This window comes from Oreochromis aureus, linkage group 19 (genome assembly GCF_013358895.1).
Source record: "Oreochromis aureus strain Israel breed Guangdong linkage group 19, ZZ_aureus, whole genome shotgun sequence".
Lineage (NCBI taxonomy): Eukaryota > Metazoa > Chordata > Actinopteri > Cichliformes > Cichlidae > Oreochromis > Oreochromis aureus.
Window position 1 is genome coordinate 9,993,928 of NC_052960.1, and position 22,456 is coordinate 10,016,383.

At 39.6% G+C, this 22,456-nt stretch overlaps 1 protein-coding gene across 7 annotated transcripts in view; it reads right to left on the minus strand.

The window, feature by feature from the left end:
* The window catches only part of map4k5 (mitogen-activated protein kinase kinase kinase kinase 5), a 28,359-nt gene extending 6,650 nt beyond the window's left edge, over positions 1-21,709 (minus strand). For 3 of the 7 annotated variants that reach the window (XM_039603067.1, XM_031737039.2, XM_031737045.2), the window contains exons 1-26: positions 21,302-21,709; positions 20,748-20,978; positions 16,781-16,838; positions 12,608-12,698; positions 11,471-11,535; positions 11,296-11,351; positions 11,165-11,212; positions 10,177-10,219; positions 9,998-10,070; positions 9,601-9,732; positions 9,427-9,489; positions 9,223-9,304; positions 8,162-8,278; positions 7,299-7,383; positions 6,500-6,571; positions 5,432-5,490; positions 5,094-5,158; positions 4,014-4,058; positions 3,877-3,919; positions 3,565-3,793; positions 3,420-3,443; positions 3,215-3,300; positions 2,790-2,831; positions 2,495-2,579; positions 2,331-2,410; positions 496-556 (exon numbers count right to left, since the gene is read on the minus strand). In XM_039603067.1, the coding sequence (XP_039459001.1) occupies positions 496-556; positions 2,331-2,410; positions 2,495-2,579; positions 2,790-2,831; positions 3,215-3,300; positions 3,420-3,443; positions 3,565-3,793; positions 3,877-3,919; positions 4,014-4,058; positions 5,094-5,158; positions 5,432-5,490; positions 6,500-6,571; positions 7,299-7,383; positions 8,162-8,278; positions 9,223-9,304; positions 9,427-9,489; positions 9,601-9,732; positions 9,998-10,070; positions 10,177-10,219; positions 11,165-11,212; positions 11,296-11,351; positions 11,471-11,535; positions 12,608-12,698; positions 16,781-16,838; positions 20,748-20,855 (1,912 nt within the window). In that variant the 5' untranslated portion in view covers positions 20,856-20,978; positions 21,302-21,709. The remainder of the gene's footprint in view (positions 1-495; positions 557-2,330; positions 2,411-2,494; positions 2,580-2,789; positions 2,832-3,214; positions 3,301-3,419; positions 3,444-3,564; positions 3,794-3,876; positions 3,920-4,013; positions 4,059-5,093; positions 5,159-5,431; positions 5,491-6,499; positions 6,572-7,298; positions 7,384-8,161; positions 8,279-9,222; positions 9,305-9,426; positions 9,490-9,600; positions 9,733-9,997; positions 10,071-10,176; positions 10,220-11,164; positions 11,213-11,295; positions 11,352-11,470; positions 11,536-12,607; positions 12,699-16,780; positions 16,839-20,747; positions 20,979-21,301) is intronic. The other 4 variants (XM_031737041.2, XM_031737043.2, XM_031737042.2 and 1 more) reach the window with 4 other exon arrangements.
* Between the last annotated feature and the right edge of the window lie 747 nt (positions 21,710-22,456).

A 22,456-nucleotide genomic window follows, 5' to 3' on the forward strand; every position in this document is an offset into this window, starting at 1 on the left:
GGAGAGGAGGGTGGACAGTGTCCAAGGGAAGAGGAGAAGAGAACAGAGGTTAAGTATACCGAGGTGCAAACTGCTGAAGGTAAGACCGAAAGCAGACCTGACACTTTGTAATCCCATCCTCAACTCTTAAGATGAGAAAAGGAGAAGTCGTTGGGACATCCAATTGAAGACAGTTTGGTTTCAAATGATAGCTAGCACATCTGATTTCTATATGGAAGACACTACCCTTGGCTACACTTACAAAGAGCAATATAACTGCGTTTCTTCAGTAAAGGGACAGGCCGTAAAGCCAGATGTGCCCGTCTTGGGTCACTGCTACAAGTATAAAGCTATTAGAGAGGCTTTCTGGGGCTAATCAAAGTACACAGTTATTTTTGGGCACAGATATAGAGCAGATGTGTTGCCTCAGGGGCAGCCAGATAACACAGGACAAAGAAGCAGCAGGTTATGACAGTGGCTGTTAAAGCAGGAGGTTGTGATAAATCTATCACCTACCCGATAAAGACATCAGGTTGTTGTTGATAACGTACAGCCACGTGCATTTCCTTGGGAAGAGCTAAACAGAGATTCAAACACAATAATTCAATAACTGAACATTGGCTTGTAAAAGAACAGAGTCAACAGTCGAACTGTCCAATCAGAGGTTTTCTCCACACCTCAAAACACAAATAATTCATTACGATGTACCAAACTCTTTATTGCGTTTTGGTTGTTTTGCTCCAGCAACTCCAGGATTATGATTAAAGATGAAAAGTGACGAGATCGGTTCTGTTTATCAGTCTGACTCTTTAGCAGATGTCTGACTGCTTTCTGCATACACAGGGTTTCAGTACAACAGCTCATTATTTCTCAACTTGACACTGAAGTAGAAGTAGAAACGAAAACTTAAAAGGTCAAAAATAAATTCTTTAAAAAAATAAAACAAAAAACACCACAATGCATGCACACACCTCTGATTATTTAAACAACTAAGATCAACTCACATTGCTTATTAGAATTGTGTAATGCACTCAAGTTCTGAAATAGCTGGTGTTCTTTGCATAAAGCCCTAACCGACTGAGATGTTGAAAGCTCGTTTCTTCCTCTCTCCCATGATTGTGTCAAAATTTGATAAAAAGAACGTGATCAGCTTGGAGGTATATCAATCAGAAGGAACTAATAATTTGTGACCAGTTTGTGCAGGCTACAACTGCCAGCCCTTGAATAATTTATTATAATTTTCAACTATCATCAATTTATCTCTAACAACAGAATATGTATCACAGGGTTTGTAGGTAGCTGTAGTTAAACCACAACTTAAAAAGCCTTTACTTAAACTGGGGGTCTTAGCTAATTATAGACCAATCTCCAAACTTCTTATTTCTAAAATTCTTAGTAGTATTTGTGAAACAATTAACTGATCATTTGCATAGGAACGGTTTATTTGAAGAGTTTCAGCATCAGAGTGCACTCCACAAACGGCACTAACGAAGGTTACAAATGATCTCATGGCCTCTGATAGTAGACTCATCTCTGCATGTCTGTGTTTTATATATTCAGCTATGAAGTCAGATTAAAATTAGTTAAACTACAGGCATATAAAGGCTTGGATGACCTACTATCTATCTTCCAAATTCTAAATTCAAATGAAAGTGAGGTTTGATCTGAATTCAGTGATTTTTGACCATGATATATCCCTCAATGTGCACATTAAACAACTATATAGGACTAATTCATGCATTCATTGCTTCTAGGCTGATCACGTTGCTTTTACACGTCCCTGAAAAGCCCCAGTTAATCCAAAATGCTGCAGCAAGAGTACCAAAAGGGACTATAAAAAGATATATTAGCTTCTTGTCTTCAGCTCCCTGTTGAATTGAAAATCTTTTTCCTCACATATAAAGTCTTGAAGTAATCTGGCCCCATTGTAACTCGAAGACCTCATACTATGATATTATCTCAACACAGCACTTTGCTCACAGACTGCAGGCTTCCTTGTGGTTCCTAGAATTTCTAAAAGTAGAATGGTTTCAGAGCCTCTCTCCTGTGGAACCAGTTTGGATTCAGAAGACTATTAAGATTAGATTGAAAACTTTCATTTTTGATAACACTTTCAGCTAGGGGTGGATCCTGAATTATCCCTTAGTTATGCTGCAGTAGGCTCATGCTGCGTGGGAACACCCAGGATAAATATAATATAAAGCAGCTTTTGTGTACTCCTGCCTGAAATCAATAAAACGCTGTTTTATCTGTGTGCGTCCCATAAAGACTTCCAAGCAATAGAATCAGGGTGGAGCTTCACAAAAACTATAATTTCATTTTCAAGAAAAGCGAGTTCCAGTTGCTGTTACCTGCTCCATTGTAGCTTCATGCAACTCATTAAGATTCAGAGTATAAATGCCATCTTCTGTCCCAAAGATTAGGTACTGATCTAGAAGAGGAATTAAAAAAAAATTTGTGTTAGTAAAATATCCGAAACCCTCTGTGTGTGGTATGCTCACTGCTCTTTGTGTACCTTTGGTGTCTGGATGAATCCATGACGTGGCACAGTTGATCTTCAATGGACAGCCATCAAACACTTTAGAGAAGCAGGCTCCCATCTGCAATGAAAAGCAGCACAGCTCAAAGCAGGCAGCCTCTTAAATGTCAGCCAGAGTTTAATGAGCTGAGCTGAACCACAAAGCAGAAAGCTCTGTGGACCCCAAATATCTACAGAATGTACAGTAGAAGCTCAGACGAGAGTTTAATAACAGTCTCAGTGAAAGCGGGTCGGCGGGAACCGTGAAGGACAATACAAATGATTCACTCACCAGTACTTTAGGAGTGGGTGGCAGGCCGTTGATAGCTGGTTTCTAAGGAGGAGGGGAGGAAATGAAAACCATAAGATATTATAGATGCAAAAGACAGAACAATTATCCTAAATTTAGCTCCGTAATTTTAAAACCAGCCTGAACAATAAGCAAAAGAACAAAATGCTTGTGTGAGTGTCCTGTCAAAGTCAATTAAATGTGAAACATGAATGGATGCCAAGTTTCCCCCATTAACCAGCCACATTTGGATATAACAAAGGAAAAGCATCATATTTGAGGTTTCAGTTTGAGTTCAGCCAGCCAGCTGGAGACACTGCACGTATCAAATGTAGGCTGTATGTTGTAGTATCACATGACATTTTATCCTTAATCCAATGAGACTAAATATAGCTATTATGTGTTACAATCAGAATCTATAAACTCACAGGGAATTCCTTTTTCTCCTTCCGGTTTTGCTCACTGGATGGTGGCTTGGGACTCCCTCCATTCACACTGCCATCTGAATCATTATCTGTAATGAAAAACCAGGCAGGTAAAATTACACTTACACAGTATTAATATCAGTTCACGCTGTCAAACAAGGAGGGTGTGAATCCAAAGATCAACCATGTTTACATCAGGCTCCCTTACCTTTAAGTTCACATTTACTTGGAGCTTGCAAAAAAAAATAAAACATTTCAGCACTTATGAAGAAAAAGGAAGAGGGCAAGGTATGCAGACTCATACTGTGAATAAATCTAGATTTAGAAATAGATACAGATATGCTCAGACCCACCAGGATCCGAGGAGTGCGATAAAAGGCCGGGGCTACTGACGCTGGCTGACAGGAAGTCTGGAGATGAGTTGTCCACCTTGTTACCCTGCTCAGGTGTGCTCTGTCTGCGAGCCACTTGGCTCGGTCCATTCTCTGAGGTAGGGAACCTCTTTACTGTCAGAGACCTCTCATCGTTAAGGCCCATTTCCTCTGATGAGGTGCTTGAAGTTGGCTGAGAAGAAACATAACACTACAACACATTTAATTTTTACTTGAACCTAAAAAAAAAAAAAATTACAGCAAAAGTAGACAATCTTTCATTTTAGGTGTTACCTTTGGAGGCAGAGGAGGAGGAACGCCTGGCTTGATGGTTGATCTGAAATTGAACCATTTTTAACAGAAAGGTGTAAACCAGCAGAACAAAGGGTCATGCATTCATGATAAAATTTAAATCTAATGGCATAACTCACGGTTCCGTATCATCAAAGGCATCATCAAGAGGGGCGACGTGTCCCCTGTGGGACACAAACACAGTAATGAGCACGGAAAGTAAGACTCATTCGGGTTTAGGAGGAATGTTAATGGTGCAAATGTTTATATGAAGTCCTATATTTGAATGAGAACAATGTGGGGAAGAATCTGTCTTACTACAGACTTTAGGTCACCTCAAATATGATTTAAACCTACTGGGGACTATGCTATTATTATGACTATGACCACTACTATAAACTACCAGTTAAAAGTAGGTTTCAAAACAGCTTCAATGCAGTTGAGCCCAAAATGGTTAGGCTGACACTTCAGCACTTTTTCTCTTCACATCACAGCAGTACACACAGCTTGGATCTACAGTAATCGTCACACCACACATGGTGAATGAAGAGGAGGCAGAGCGGGAGGGGGGCGGACCACGCTAAAAAAAATGGTTGTGGCGCAGCAAGGAGGGAGTGGATTGGATGGCGTAGCTTATTACAGCACATGCAGTGTTAGTGTTACCGTTGGAACAATTCATCCTCAACGCTTTTGAGAAGGCTCCTTCGAGGGACAAGACGAGAGCGACACCGACAGCCAAAAAGAGGACAGAGAGAAGGTGAAGGAGGAAAAAACCCCAAAAAACAAACAAACAGTCAAAGCACATGGACACGTGAGAGGGAGCTTAAAGACCAAAGTGACATTTCAAAGTGCAAAAGGGGGGCAAGGGGAGTAGGGGGAGTGAGCTCATGTACAGGCATAGGTTAGGTCCAGTGAGCAAGCATGTTAATATGAGACACAGTGAAGAAAATTTATATACACAGAGAATCAAGAATGAGTAGTTTCTTTAGGACTAACATGCTTTGACTGTCTCAAAGTTAAAAAAAAAAAAAAAAAAAAAAAAAAAAAACCTCAGACAATGTGAAATCCAAAAAACAACAAATCTTTAATTTGCCTTAAATTCCTTTCTCGGGTTAAGCCTCATGAGGCGCATTTATCTAAGACAAACCAGGTAGAGACTGAACGAGAACAACTGGGGGTAAATGGGAGCAGTTCCCATGACAACAGTTTCCATGGATCACCTGGTTGTTATTCCTCCCTCTGCGAAAGGACTCCAGGGGGAAGAGAAGTCATTATCTTTGACATCCTGTGGAAAAGCATACATTCACAGAAATAGATATTTACATAGCTGCAGTTTTGTTGATCACCTGATATCTTTTTACGTCTTACACACACACACACACACACACACACACACACACACACACACACACACACACACACACACACACACACACACACACACACACACACACACACACACACACACACACAGAGAGAGAGAGAGAGACAGAGACTACAAACAGAAACTAAAATTAGTGTTAAACAGAAAATGATTAAAACAGAACGTGATAATCACCGTTTCATAATGAGCTGCAGTTTCCTTCTGTACTGGTGCTTTAAACTGGAGCTTGTCAACTGTAAAAAACAGAGATGGTGTTTCTTTTCTTTTCTCCCTTTCTTTGCACACATCTTGACACTAGAGGGCATCAGCATCCTACACTTCAACACACACAAAGCACTGGAGTTATCAACACTGGGCATTAGTACCAGAAAACTTGGGATAAATTTCCTTCCTAACCTAAAAACAGGTGTAAGAACAAACCCAAAGCAGATCATCTGCTTCCACAACAGAGAACCTGCCAAAACACTACAGAGATCCTTCACTGATTTACGATGCTACGACTTGAATGTTTGGTCTGTAGCTTCGAGACGAGTTGCTCACTAAAGACAAACACAGATTAAACTTGACGCTGACCAGACCTGTTCCCTTTGGGGAAATATTAGTGAGAGGGAACATGAATTACAGATACATCACAGGACAGATTATTCAGCAGTTTACACTTCAGGTTGCGTACTGTCAAACAGTTGATCCAATGAGGGTGTCTGGTTTGCTGTCCAGTATAAATACAACATGATCCGGCTATAATTATGAAGGTGAAAGAAATCAGCCCACATAATCAGCTTCACATTAACAAAGACGCGTTGTATTAAAGAATTCAGACCACAGATCCCTCCCCACCTCCCCTTTCCCATGTTTTTCTTCTCAACGTATGCAGATAGTGTGGAGGTTGGGAAGTAAGAAAAACAAGGAAAAAGTTTAAAGAATTGAAGCCGAGTGATCAGGTGAGTCTTACGATGCAAGCTTTGCTTTCTTGTCAGGGTAAGATTAGTCATTTAAATGCAATTTGAAGTCAGTCAGCCTAACAGGAACCAAGATGTCACAATATCCAAATTATTCAGCCTTACAAAAAAGCTGAAGTTACATTAGGTAGCCACTCCATGCAGACAAAATCGCCCTATTAGTACCATTTAAATGTCAAACCGAGTGTTCCATTTCTACAACATTATCATATTTCTAATGAAATCTTAGGGGTGAGGGTTGGAATTAGACAAACACACACTGTCTCACTACTCTCACACTGACCTGCATCCACCCTGTGTCCCTCAGTGAAGCTAGGACTTGAGGGTGGCTCTCTTTGGTCTGTTCCATTGTTTGCTTCATGGTGGAGGGAAGGTCACATAACAGTGAGAAATTTAGATAAAAGAAACCAGACAGGAAGTACATCTGATACAAGTGATCACAGCACAGACGAGCAAAAAACACAATGCAGCATGGTATAAATACCACATCTATCTCAATGCCAGGCAGCTGTTAGGTCATTCTAAAATGATGAAATGAAGAAATGGCCACAAACTACTGACACAACAGGCACAACACAGCATTCGGCTTTATCTATCACAACTAACGGCGACACAAAAACACAGCTTCCCTGAAGGGGGAGGGGGCAAGATGTAGAATTGAAACAACTGGACCCATCGCCAAATTCTTGAAAACAATTTCTCGCTAAAAACTTGAGATTTTTAGGAAAACTCAGAGACCCTTCAGACAAGCTATTTTGCAGGATTCCTTGAGCAACAGATGAGACAACACTTAACATTTAAAAATAACACAAGCTACTTAGAGGCATCGTGGACTTTACTTTCTCTTCCATGAATCCAGACTTTTTTTTTTTTTTAGACACGCCAAAACATGCTGTGGCCTGGAAAGGTGCCAGCCTCTGCTGCAGGATTAAAGGAATGACCCTTGGTGATGCCACCAGACCTAGACCGACCTAATCAGTCACAACGACTAACACGCCAACCAACGACAGGACAGAAGCACAGCGAGCGATTGCGCAGGGGGGCTGGCCTTGGTGATGCGTTTAGCTTTGATGTTCACTTACAGTCGATCTCTGAGCGCGTCCTCTCAGCTCTGGCGTGCTTGTTGGTGGAGCGGATGGTGTGTCTGACTTCGCTGTTTCCCTGAAACTGATGGTGAAAGACAGAATTTTTATTGAGGGAGCAGCACTTCAGAAGACAGTAAAGTGTTAGGAGCTTATATAATATTCAGTGTGTAATTATTAGTTATCGCATAATCTTTTTAGATAACCTGCAAAATTTGAGTTAAGGTTAGCTAAAGCTTAGCTGAGACCAGCTTTTCTGGAGCACGGTCACATTATTATGCATCCCAGTGGCTGTTTGTTTGCAACAAGCTCTATTGCTTGCAGTCAATAGCCTTTAGAGTTTTTTCACTCATCGTGGCCAAGACAGTGCTACTGCTGTCAGTGGGAGAAAAGCACAATGGTCCTTTAAAAAGCGCTGGTACCACCTCTTTGGCTGCCACATAGATGTGATGTTGAATCCAGTCGGAATAATAATGTCATCGGAGAGAATCAGGAACAGGGGGAAGGGAAGTTTCAGGGGAACATGAGAGACCTGAACGAAGCTCGCTGGTTATAGTTCACTGCTGAAAACATGTCACACATTCTAATATTTACATTCACTGATAAGAATCTGTCGTGTAGCTCAAACAGCAAGTGATAGTTTAACATACGTCTTTAAATCAGTTATTTGCAACAAGTTCAAACAAACATGTTCATGAAAATACCAAGAACTGCATTACAAGTTTAATATTTTCAGGGTATAAATAAAACTTGCGTGTGTTCATATTTCTGATTACTAGCTTGTTGACTGGGTTGGCTTTGATTTTCTTAGTCAATCTCCTAAAAACACACATTTCTACATATCATTTGGAGTCAGTTATTACCTCAAGGTCATCCTCATCCATTTCTCCAAAATTCTGGTGGTTGTCCGGGTTGTTCATTTTATCAATAAGATCCATGGCAAGTCTCCTCGTCAAACCCGTCTGAGCCATAAACACATGCTGGGAGAAACAATAAAGGATTAGAGATCTTTACCAGGATCATAACAGGAAAACAGCTGTTTGTGTTAGACACCTGACACTAATTTGACACATAAGAGTCATAAAGGTATAGAAGCAAAGAATTTAGATTTATGTAGGGGTGGATGAAAAAGAAAGCACACCCTCTGTCAGTTCAAAGATTTTTTACAAAGCATAACCTTATCAGGTCTTAAATTTAGGTAAATACAACCCGAGTTGTTAAATAATGACATCATCTGAGGTTGTATTTACCTAATTTTAAGACATGCAAAGAACCCCATTAGTTTTATTATGTCCTGATGCATAAAACTTTTGTATTTAAAGAGGGTGTACTTTCTTTTCAGATTGCAGATTGTAGGTGGTGTTCTACCCCAAAAGCTTGTTACAGATCACCAACTCCTAGCTATAAGGATAAATCATCACATTCCAGGACTTCTGGGATGCAACAACTATCCTCAGAGATAGACGCTGTACTAATGAGACAAGAATACACTGTGCTTGTGTACCTAAAAATTAGAAACAGGTGCTAACTGAACTCTAGCTCCCATCCTAAAGAGCTGAAACTAAGATAAGCTTTAATAAATACGAAACACTGAAAACAGTTCAAGGCCAGAGTCTGACGGCAAGCCAAACATTGAGAAAGTCAGCCAAACCACACAGAAGCTGAGGAGGCCAGCTGGGGTTCATAAGGCTCTGCTGAATTTGGACAGAATGACAACTTCTACTTGTTTGTCAGGTGTTTTAGATTTGCAAAGGAACATAGGCCAACAAGCAAAAGAAAAAAAGAAGATGAAGAAGAAACTGCAAAAAACAACAAACTCTCCGAAAACATTCACATTTTTTAAACATCAGCGCTCATACTGCACTATATTTCTTTATTTTGAACATTTCAACCACACATGCAAAACCAGAGTAATATTTATTACCCCTAGAATTTTTTCTGCAGTGGGCCGCTTCTTTGGGTTCTTTGTTAAACACACTTTCACAAAGTTATGGAAGGCCGGAGACCTGTTGGATAAGATAAGTTTGTTTTAAAACAACGATTATTCATATTATCTAAGAGCAAGGTATAAAGGTATAAATTATATCGCAATCCAACAATAGCATTGTGATTACTTTGGAGCACTCACCATTTGCTCTTATCTTTTAGCTTCGGAGGCTGGAAGCTACTTTTCGACATCAAAAACAAGGCCCTACAGCAGATAAAGGAATCAGGATTTAATGACGCCAAGGAGGAAAATGTATTAATATATTATGTAAGGGAGCTCTAACTAATCATTTATGGGGGGGGAAGTAAAACATACCTCATTGGATGCAAGTCAAACATCGGAGGCTGGAGCTCAGCCAACTCTATGGCTGTGATGCCAACAGCCCAGACGTCACACAGCTGGTTGTAGCCCCCGTTCTTCTCCACTGCAGCTACTTCAGGAGCCATCCTAAAAAAGTGAGGACAGAGATTTAGCAGTGGCTCATTTGTTAGAATAAAAAGCAGAAGTCAGCTTTAGTGAAAGAGCAGAGGCCTGAATGTACCAGGGTCTACACATCTATAGCGTGTGACATTGAACTTTCATCTAGAAAATGGTGAAAAAAATTCTAGGATGGAGCTGAAAAGGCTTGAAGTCTTTCACCAGCACTCTTTAACCAGACTAACAAAAGCTGTCAAGGGCCTAGAGGCCTGTTTTATACAGATGACACACTCACCAATAAGGTGTTCCGATAAAGGACTTTCTTTTGGCAATGGTAGCTGTTATTTTGGCTGCAACTCCAAAGTCAGCTGTAAGAAGGATAACAGGGCTTTTCAGATTATGTAATGCACATATAGCTAAAGGCTGTTGAGGAGTTCAGCTTCTTAAGAATTAAGATGCTGAAGAGGAACTTACCCAACTTCACGTCCCCGTTGTCTGTCAGCAGTATGTTGGCACCCTGTAAAAAGTAAACGTTTGATTTTTGCTGAGAAAATCCATTTAAAAAACATACAACAATAATTTATTAACATTAGAATGAAGCTTGATTCTCATGTATGGATCTCAATATGATCACTTCAGGCACACACTGTATTGCTGTGAGCACAGAAGCTCCGCCCACCTGCTCCTCAAACCTTCTGTTTGCGAGGGGGAGCCAATCAGAAAAGGTTGGCTTAAAGAGTATTACAGAGATTGAAATGAAGAGCTATATCAAAGCAGATAAGGATCGTCTTATAATGTTAATGATGTAAAGCCGCTCTAGCAGAGTCTAAAAAGATAAATACAGGGCCAGAAATAACCACAATAACAGCTTTATATGGGTAAAGATTTTTCAGCAACACCTGGCATGTTACTATTCTGGCTTTTCGTAAACTTGCAGTAGTATCACAGCCTTTAATAGTTTCACTAATATTGTTTCTGCTGGCTGTGACTGACGGTGTCTCTGGTGGCATCCTGCGGTGAGAGTAGAGGAAACAGGAAGTGCTTGCTGCATAGAGCTGAAAAAAGATAATAGATCCAGCCCTGACCTTTATGATAACACATGAGTGTGAAGTTCCAGCCTTTAGTGCATGCATCAAGCAAAGTTAACTTCAGCTCAAAAGTGCAAAACGTAGCATCAGTCACAGGCTTCCGAACGAGCACACCCAGTTATGCTTTTCCTGTGACTTTGGTTTTACACCTCTGCTGCCAAGTCAGACCAGACTTTGAGGGCCACCAATGCATTCATGCTGACACAAATAGTATTGAAACTGCTACTTGTGCTGCTGCTTTTTCTTGAGATGTTCTGAAATTTACTGCTTAAAGTTTCGTCAGACCGTTAGTGTTTGTATGTGATATGTTAGAACAGCCACGACAAGGACAGAAAATTCACATTCAAAGAAAATGAAATAAAAAGCAATTGTACCTTGATATCGCGGTGCATCTTCCCCTTGCTGTGGAGATATCCCAAACCCTGTAAAGGAAGGCAAAGCATTACGTAATGACCACATCTGAAACCACTGTAATGTTTCCTCAAAATATTCCAAGTAAAATTACCTGTAAGGTCTCTCTGCAGACGTATGCGATTTGAAGCTCTGACAGAGGTCCAGTCACTATTACACACATTCATTCAATGTTAGTAGGGCTGAAGACAGAGATGGCACAAGGTGCATAGCAATAAAACGTAGTTCGTGTCTGCACCTTGCCATGTATGAATAAAACTAAAGCTCACCATGATAGATGTCCTGCAGAGATCCTCCCCCGCAGTACTCCATGCATATCCAAAGTTTCTCTCGACTAGAAAAAAAAAGCAGAATTAAGAACATTTTAACCACTTATGCAGTCACAAAATACACCAGAGCAAACAAACATTTTGACAAGCTGCAAAGCTTGTTTTAGAAAAAATAAAATAAAATAGCTCCCTGATAAAAACAACTAAGAATAAGAGGTGTATCAGTTCTGAAACTGGAAATGAATCCTCCATAGAAAGTTTCTTCCTGTTTCACATGAAAGCTGAACGTCTAAAAAGCCTTCAGGTAAAGCGTGTGCTGAAAATACAACAAGCGATCGCTGCTGTGGTGAGAAGTTTTCTCTCAGCTTTGTTATTCACACGCTACACCCTAAAAAACATAAAAACAGACCAAAAACAGTAACAAGGTCTTATAATTTAGAGAATGGTTGCAGTCCTAATAAAAACTACACGTCAACCAGTAGAGGGGTTGCTCGCTGCCACCTCGTTTCACTCAACATTTAGGTGGTCATGGAAACCATTTCAGGTAACTAAAGGGGTCAACAGGAAACTTAAAATTTCCCCAAATAAACAGGGGTTCCTTTGATTAAATTAAGGTAGTTTTAGAATAATTAATGCACAGTTCATTGCTCATTAACGTTTTACTGCATCCCGTTGAGCTCTGTGTGGCAACGCCACACACGACATGCCTGCTGAGATAAGACATACAGCTCTCTGCACGAACAGCCAAATAAAATAGTTCAGAGGCTTTTATTCCATTTAAACCTGCTGGAAGTCTAAGGAAGATGTGGGCAGAACCGGGCCTACTTCCTCTGAAATACCGGCCACAAATCATGGACTCCATTAAAACAGAAGAATGGCATCCTGGCACCGAAGGGCCTAGTCAGCACCCATCTCCCCAGTTGAAGAGTCTGAGTCATACTTTCACACACACAGGTTTACTAAGTAATTAAATACATCATGTGAGTTTCAGGCAGTGGCTTGTTAAATCCTTTTGACAGTTACATATGAATTCCACAAATGTTATGCACTCGACTGGCTGTGAGAGCGAGGAAAAAAAAGGAAAACAAACTGCGAGGGTAAAATGACTACGCAGGAGCATTTTGTGCTGGCTCTTACCAGAGGTAGCTCCCAAAGTAGGCCACAATATTGTGGTGCTTGCATTCCTTCACCATGAAGATTTCCTGCTGTATGATGGAAAAGTCATCCCCTGGAAACAGAGGGAGAAATCACAGACACACGGACCAAAAAAAAAAGTGTTTATTTCATTTCTGTCCTGCTTTTGTTTTAAAATGAGAAATTACTGCAGTCTTAAAATAAAAACCATTTAGTTTAAAAGTTCATGTAAAAACCTTCGACCACACAAGGATCCAGCGTGTGACAATGCTTACATCTTCCTTAAACTTTAGGCTTTAAAAAAAGCAAAAAAAACAACTCTAAATCTTCTCTTCGTTATCTTTTCAGTTCAGTAAACAAAAATTCGTCCCATGTTTGCCAAGGTTTCACCATATTTTATCCCTGTGTAAATACAGCAGGATACAGAACACTCAATGACATTAGAGGTTTTAAAGTTTATGTGGTATAGGTCATTACCAAAGCAGCATTCCAGTTCAGCAAAGATCACCACTACATTTAACCAGTAGGAAGCAAAAAGACAAAAATATGTAAGCTCAGCTGTCCCAGTTGTGTATAGAAAGACAGCCCTGGAATATATTAACAGCTGGTTAAGATCAACTACACTCTATGACTGTCATCACAGGCAATGCTTTAAGCTGAAGTTCATATATAAATGTCTTTGGTTCCGCGATCAATCATCCAGGTAAGGAAATGAAGACGTAATGAAACTGATGAAACTTTTCTCCCAGTGAAACACTATATGCAGATGAACAAAATCCACTTTCCTCGATTCACACATAAATACACTCTCTGCTTAAATAAATGGTAGGTTGCACATCATTAGTAGCGACAGGAAATTACTGAAAACAACCTTATTTCCTTTCCAGGCTGTGGTCAAACCTGTGAATTCTTGTAACTGAGTTGGTATGTGAACAGACCTCTTTTTTTTTGCTTATGTTATACAATCATCAGAATAAATTAAATTAACACTGAGCTGCATTACACAACAATACTGTGCAGCTCAGCTTCAGACCCCAAACCAGGTGGTTTGGGGTCAGCTTTTCTGATACAGGGCTAGTTGAACTGAGAAAGAAAGCATGATCAGCAGAAAAACTTCCTGAAGCACAGCGGCTCATTATTGTGCACAAACACTTTGCAAGCAACTAGGCAACTTGCGTACAGCCAACCTGTTTTCAGTGTGTCTGGGACGTTTTAGGCTTTTTCACATGCCTGGAATGCAAACACGAGTCAAACTATTTAAACAATACACGAGTCGCGTCTTAACATAAACCAAATCCATCTATATTCCTTTGATTTTCCTACATATAACTCAGCATAACAGAAAGCACACACTTCCGTGCATCACATTATTTTAAGTGACACAGAAGGATGCTTTTTTCCCGAAAACTCATTCAGTCACCAAGGTGGCATGTCAGACACTCTGCTTACAGCTTTTACATAGCTGAAATGTCAAAGAAAAGTTTACCAGAAGGAAGACGAATTGCAAAAGTGGAATACACCTCCAACTACTTTTTACACGCAGGCTGGGATATTCCTGTTAATGTGCCTTTAAAAAGCTTTAATCAGATTCACAATTAAATCTACTTGGTAAAGTTTCTTTTTCATTTACTCAACACACTGCCATAGTTTTTACTTCTGTACTTTTTGTTGCACATTCGACATGTACAATGATGACGATTGAATTACTTGGTGCTCAATATGGTCAAGAGAAGCCTCAACAGGAGGAAGTGGAGCATTGGCGTAATTCTGCTTGACTCCCTCCACTCCATTTGTTAAATGTCTTGTAGATAACAGGCTATAATAAGAATATGAGTAATGCCTCACACTTACAGGACCTTGTGAAAGCAACTGCTTGACAGCTTTGACACAAAGCTCAATTTTTTTTCATGGAATCCTACATGAAACCTCACCTTGGCGAACAGGGTTATAACTATGTCATACCACATGTGTAAAGGGAGAACTAGTGTGGATCACAAACAATCTTAAATATATCTGTTGACTGACAGCAAAGGGTTTGAGGAGCCACAAAAATTTGAGCAAGAGTAATTTTAGTGACATGAGTGAGCTTAGTACAAAAAAAAAAATATATAACAAGTCACCCCACAATCTTCTCTTCTTGGTGAGCAGAGGCCTAAGAGTCTAGCCACTTCCTCCCAGATCGAGCGCTTCCCCCTGCTCTGAATATACACACTGCCTCTCATCGTGTCAAGTTTCAATTCAGTATGTAGGACTTTATCGGTAACAAGTTTTGACAAATCTCAGAAATAAAGTCCTTTTTAAATTTAAAAACATATCTGACGGTAGAAGAAGATGGCTTTATTTTAACTGACTGTTAACTGGAACCATCCAAAGATGAGAAACAAGATTAGGAAACATTAAAAGTTCCTGCGTATGTGTTGAAATTAAAAAAGAAAGAAAGTAAATTTAAAAAAAAAAAAAAGGTAAGTCTGGTGACATAGTTCTGAGAATTTCTAGTGGAAACTGCTGGGAGGTTTTTGCAAACACACAGGACCTAAAAACTACAGCGTCACAAGACGACCAGAGTAATGATGAAGTGATTATGAGATTGTACAAAAAAAAGAAAACAAAAAAACGTCCTCCTCCATTTGCCATTAATGGTCACACAGTGACAACCCACACCAATTTGGTTCAGTGGTTATTTTTCTTTTAATGCTGCAGTCAAAAGCCCCACAGTCTCACTGCCGGAAGGTTTTACCACTCCTAACTCTTTTTCTGTCCTGTATTTTCTTACGGGCGTCACTCCTGGTTAAACCTGTTTGATTGCACGGTCCACCCAAAGCTGTTTACCTCGAGCACAGAAAGGAGGGCCTCTTGCAAAAGATTAGGTAAAGAAAGGAGTCCTTCTTTGACCAAAGCTGGGTCAAAAAAAAAAGAGAAAAAGAAAAGAAAGCAACTCTGAACACAGATATACATCATCTTGATCTATTCAGTTAAACTGTAACAATTTTTTGCTTTAAAGCCTTTGCAGTCCAACCTTCTCCTCACTTCATCTGATATTTTCTGATCATTCCTATATAACCTGTCAAGTCTGCACAAGTCATATCTACCATTTTGCACAGTCCATCATAAAAACAAGAAACGTTCCTCCTTTGCCAAGTCTGTCTTTTGGCATGCAGCTCACCCTCCTAATGTTTTTTTACAGGTTAAACACGACAAGAAAGACGAGAAATGTTTCTTTGCATCTGTTTACGACCAGCTTGCCAATTTAAAAAAAACTCTACCTTGAGCTGTCAAAACATATGATGCACGTTTTTGTAACTGCCTTTCGTTCAACTTAATCAACAAGAACCTTCATCAGAAAAATTAAACAAAGAAAATGCGTTGCGGCTCAACTGCATTACATAACAAGATGGGACATGTTTTGGCCCTCAACCAGCTTCAGCTTTCTGAAATTTGTAGTGGAAATATTCAGCTTGTGGTCTCCATCAGACAAATTTAGCACCATTGACCTCAGTCATTGTCATAAGCCGAGGCCACCAAGTCAGGATAAATTCATACTTTAATGCTCTGTCCTGCAGGAATCCATACTAACGCACAATAATATATAGAACAATACTAATAATAATAATATATATCAAGTTCATGGATTAAACATTTCAGTTTAAACATTTGACAAGAAGAAAAAGTGTAAACACTGATTAGTGATCCTATGATTCTTCACTGCCAGCTTGACCCGGACAGCGATGTGATGAATGAAAGAAAAGCATAAACAGGAGTGAATGTCCTCCTTCGCTGTTAATCAGCTGAACTCTGTCTGGTCGCTGGTGGTACAAAGCCCTCTCCGTAATCCCACTAATCTGGATCGCGCTAACTCTGTCACTAGGTCATTACCAGCATAAACCCCAAAGTGGAACCAGTCTTTCTGTTCCTTGTACACAAAACCACACATCATACTCCTGCTGGGAAAATGAGATTTATTTTTCCCTGTTTAGATATTTGCTTCTTCTTGATAAATATTTAAAATCATACCAATAAAATCTTCAGTTTATGTAAGAAGTCCAGTTTTGTTGCAGTAAAAAAAAAAAATACTTTACAGTCATTTGAGGGGAGTTTTTTTTTTCTGTAAAGTGCTAGAAAGCTGTGTGTTTTCTCTTCACTGCGATGAGATAATGAAATAAAGGTAACAGCTCTTACCTGGTTCCAACTTTATGACCTTCACAGCAGCAAGCTCTCCGGTTTGTATGTTTCGAGCCTGAAAGACACAATAACACAACTTTAACTGTTGGTTGCTGAACGCCTGTTAATTCTATTGACTGAAACACTGACTATAGAGACCAAATAAATCACTCATTTTGGGTATTAACTCTTCATTTGTCCTGATTCAAGCTGCTCAATCATGACGATTTACTACTTCTGTTAGGTTCATTGGATTCTAACACACATTTTAGGGGGGGGTTGAAGCAGTGGTTGAACAACACAAAATTATAGCAAGAATTTTTCACCATTTTTGGATATTTTATAAAATCCATGTGTTGATCTGAGCAGCAGCTTTATCAGATTGGAAACTGCTGCTAAACTGTCACTTCTAGGATTTATTCAACTACAAACTTCAACACAAAATTCAATAAAGAAAAGAGTTTGTGGCCAACCAGCATTATAAATTAGTCACCAAGGAAAGGCCGGACACCGTCTGTGACTTATGAATAAATGACTGAATGATACATGTCTGCATATTTTAGTCATTCCTCAGTTATTTTTTTGTTTCTTCTCTGTATTACTTCATAATGCCGACAAGCATATTTGTATTTCATAGATTTTACCAAGCATCCATCATGTGTAAAAATCCTGTGCTACAGCAGGTTTCACTGACGTCCAAATCCAGGTCAAGACGGGATGCTCCCTAATCCGAGAGAGTGAAATGTCTGGACGAGCGGCTAAATCAGCCATAAACCACAAAACCCAGCAGCCTGGCCATCTTTCAGTAGTGGAATGTGGTGGTGATTCACACATGTAAACAGCAACCCAAACAAAGCTTTAAACTGTTTAAACTGTTTAAAATGCAGCTGCGTGCACACAAACATAAAGACATTTAAGAAAACAGAACAATTTTTTCCTACTGTGCACATATTATGAGCATGTGACTGTTCTGCTTTAAATTAAAGTGTGTTTAGTATTTGTGTTGAACCTCTGTTTTGGTATCTACTTCCTGAAGCAGAGGTAACCAACCTAAGAAATAAGCCACTAAAGAGGGGAGTTTTCATTATAATACCCACATACGAGATGAAGCAGATAAGACGGCTTTAATTTGGCAACTTATGATTCTTGAGAATGTGTAGCGTGTGACAGTGTTTCTCATTTCCATTAGGATTCTTTCCATCTCTCTCTCACGTCTCTGGTCTCATGTTTGCGCAAATTCAGGGTAATTACGTTGAGGCTGATTCCTTTAAACTGAACTTATACATAGTACAAAGTGAGTAAACATCATAAGAGTGAAAGACCTTTCACTTTTCACAACTCAAAATACCTCCAGGTACCCCATTATTTTGGGGAAACAAAGCTTTTCTAGCAAAGTCAAATTTGATTGTTGAGCCTGTAAGTGCAGTTTTAATGCCCTTGTGACAATCAAAATAAAAGTAATTTAGATAAAGCTGTAAAATAGCTGGTCAAATAATGGATGTGTAACTAAGATGGCTGCTGAGTGGCGAGACTAGCTTCTAGAATGATTTTGCTACAAGTGACTGACTATTTACAGGATTCCTTAGTTCCCTCTTTGTCCCTCAACACTCAACTTTAATGCAAATATTTTCAAAGCCATCGATACTCCATTCATCTACTGGCCTTCCAAGGTTGGTTTTTCGCTTTCTAATTGTGTTATATGACAGGAAATCAAACAGAAAAAGATTCACAACCTGGGGAATTACTCTACAACTAAAGAAAACTAAAATAACCTCCACAGAGATGCCATGAAATTCTTAAACCAATATAATCACATGTAGTAAACATTCAAAGGTGAGGAATGCCATGCTGAGGACTTTTCCCAATCTAAAGGCGCTTTCTCTGTCAACGCAGAGCAGAACACACCCATAGTGAAACGCATGTTTAGACAGGGGCCTGATCGTATTTCAGCTCACTGCAGCTCTGAGCCTGTGAGCTCCGGGAGAATACCAGGCGCAGCATACCACCGGTGGCCTGTCTGGGGGTGGGGGGTGGGCTGGCTCGCTGGCCAGGAAGGCTTTGTATGGAAGGAGGCCATGTGAGCCCGGCTGAACCATCACGTCTACATCAGATGGTTCGTCTGTTTGTGTGCGACAGATGGATAAAAAAGAAAATTCTCCAGCAAAACGCACCTCGCCGCAGCCAGACAAACAGTGGGAAACATCTGGCAGTTAGTCGGCTATACCCAGCAAATTAATAACAGATACGCAAAACAGCATTGGCTTGAAACAAATACATCAACGCACTGATATAATCATTCGATTTTCTAAGGGGATTCTCCAGATGTTTGAGGTTCACAACAATCTGACAAAGAAAAGGAGCAAACACTCATAAATGTGCGGCTGGAACAAGTGAACCTTTGCCATTTTTCAAGAAGAACATGGTAACAAATCACCCGAACAGTCAATTACTCTCTCTACTGTTTTTTACTTTGGACCTCTGGTTTTAATTGCAATAAGACTTGTAGACTCAAGACATATTTGCCCAGTTTTTCCACAAAAAAGGGAAAACCCCCCAAAAGAAAAACTTACGAAACTAGACTGTCTCATAAAAAGCTGCAAAATAAATATAGCACAAATGCAAGTGAAAAAAGGAACCAAATAATAATATGTTATTGCTGACAGTCCTCCCATATCATGTGCATGTCCAAAAACTAAACACAAAGTTGACAGCTAAACTCTTATACATCACACAATGTACTCTAACTGACCACTTTATTAGGTACGCCCTTGTACTGTCCTGGAGCCACTTTCGCTTTCAGAACTGCTTTAAATCTTCACAGCACAGATTCAACAAGGTGATCAAAACATTCCTTTGGCCCATATTAACAGATAGTATCACAGAGTTGCTGAACATTTGTCGCATGCACATACATGATGTGAATCTCCTGTTCCACCGCATTTCAAAGAACAATAGAATAGAATAGAAAGATCCTTTATTGACCCTGATTGGAGGAAATTCTAGTGTTCCAGCAGCAAAGTGACAGGCAGATGGAGAATGCAAATAAAAAATAAGAAATAAGAGACTGTACAGTAAGCAAGGGCAATTTACAACATAAGCTGGTGTAGCTCATCTGGTTCAAGGTTAGACATGTTATGCATTCAGAGATGCTCTCCTGCATACTTCTGTATAACGAGGTATGCAGAACGAGTGGTTATTTGAGTTACTGTTGCCTTTCTATTAGCCTAAAGCATTTTGGCCATTCTCTTCTGACCTGTGGGATCAACGAGGCTTTTTCCCCTGCTGCTCACTGGACATTTAGTCTTTTTCAGATATTATCTGTAAAGCCTACCAATGATGGCGTGGTGGAAAATCCCAGTAGATAAAGAGTTTCCGAAATATTCAGACTATCCATCTGACACTAACAACCACATTCAAAGTCACTTAAATCACCTTTCTTTCTTCCTCATTCTGATGCTCAGTTTGAACTTCAGCAGGGGATCATGACCATGTCCACATGCCTATCCGTTGAGTTACTCCCATGTGACTCTGCTTGCATACACAGTTAGCAAGCAGCTAAACAGGTGTACCTATTGAAGTAAGTGGTGAATGTATTTCTGATGTATGTTGCATTGTCTCCACCAAAAGTGGTAGAGCAAACTAACAAGAAGGTACAAGCAACGACCTGAGCACAACAGTCAAACTGGTTCAGCAACACTGCCTCGACAAGTAGGAAAATACAGATAACAAACTGATCCAACCAATAAAATAAGATAACAAAGTAAAAAAAACAGTAAGCGCCACCATATGCAATGTTTGGCGCATGAATGGATGCACAACCTGGCTCTCACTCAAAAGCTCCTGTCAATGTGTTTGCCACATGTTATCATGGCTTACAAAGCAAACACCACTCTGGCTTAAATTAGAGCGACAGCCTGATTCGTCATGATGTGGTGGCTTATGTTATCTCCAGCTCTAATGACAGACTGTGGGAACATCACTGTACCTTATACACGTCTCCATATGTGCCACTTCCCACCCTCTGAATGAGCTCAAAGTCATGCTGAGGGTTCCTCCTTTGGATTTCATTGCTTGGCCGGGTAAAGATATCCATGGTACCTTGACCCAGAGATGCCTTTACATTTATTTGGACTGACCAACGGTGGTGTCGATGATCTGATGCAACAATGGTTTTGAGTCAGTGTTACTCAGACTGCCCGTCCCTGTTGTCCATGTCCTGAAAGGTGGAAAGTTGTGGGGGGGGAAAGTGCACAAAAGAAAAACAGCGAGTATTAATCTCTAGTAATAACCCTGGACGAGCTTAGCTTTGACATCTGTCACGCAATCACTAATTAATTCACCGCCAACTACTCCTCAAAAGTAAAAAAGAGAAAGGCAATTAAAATCAGTGACCATTATAACGGTATTAACATGCAGGTTGTGGTCATTCCAGCAATTAGCCAGAGCCAGTGAGAGGCTTAGCATCCGGGCGGGTCAGCTAACGCTAGCTAACTGGCTAAAGTTAGCTTCTCGGCTGGCTCTAACTTCAACAGTGTATACCTTCAACAACACAAACACGGCGGGAGCATGTCTTGAACTCCGAATCGTTTTCAGGCTTTTAACTGTGCGATGGCGTCGAATAGTTATCCAAAAAAAACAAAGGCGGTCCCCCTCTTTTGTTATCGAGGGAACAGTAGTAAACTTCACTCGCTTGCTGGTCCTGCTGCTGCTGCTGCTGCTGTTCACTCCTTCAGAGAAAAAGCGACAGGGTCGACTTCAAATCCCCGCAAGCCAGCGTTAAGTTTTGCCGTTGCCATGTCATTTCCCTCGGCTGACAGTTTTAGATTAGCCTCGGGCTCATGGGTAGAATACTAACGTTAAACTACATAAACAATAAACTGTTGGATTTACTGAAATAACACGCTCCCTTAAAAGCAACAGTGTGTTACTAATCTTTGTGGAGTCGCAGTTATTGGACGCTGTTGCATTCGAGTGCATCACGGAAAATAATCTAACCACAATCACGTATATAGACTAATTACATTACATCGTTAATAATATAACAAAAATATTCGATTTGAAATAAAGAAATAAAAATGTAAAGGGCATTAAAAGCACATGAAATGTATCCAGACGTCTCATTTTTAAAATAGTACCTTTTCTTTATTATCTATGCAAACCAAATTTTGATTTATGGGCTCGTTTTTGATGTAGTTATGGTTTAGTATCTCAGCATATCTTTTCAAAAAAGTTGGATGAATAAAATTTCTGTTGAGATGTAATTATGACCCCTTAAAGTTATCATTTGCAGGTATTACTGTATTTGAAAATGCTTTACAGGCATAATTTCATGCCACAAAATACAATAAGGAATAATAAATATATTCTAAATAAGAGAAAATCTTTATTTTTCAAAAGGTTGGTGGAAAAAGGTCTGAATTTTTTGATGTACGGTAATAGTAATATTTTAAGTTATTCTAATTTAAAATAAAATTTAAGTGAAAGAATTATCTGATACCAATAGGTCTAAAACCAGATATCTGTAATTTCCTTTATTACCCAACATGAAAGTGGTTTATTTTAAGACAATAATATTTATCCATGTGTTAGAATATGATATGGGTAATTGTTTTAATGAAAAAAATAAACATATTAAATTGAGTTGATGTTTTCTATTCATAAGAATAGAATAGAATAGAATAGAATAGCTTTTTA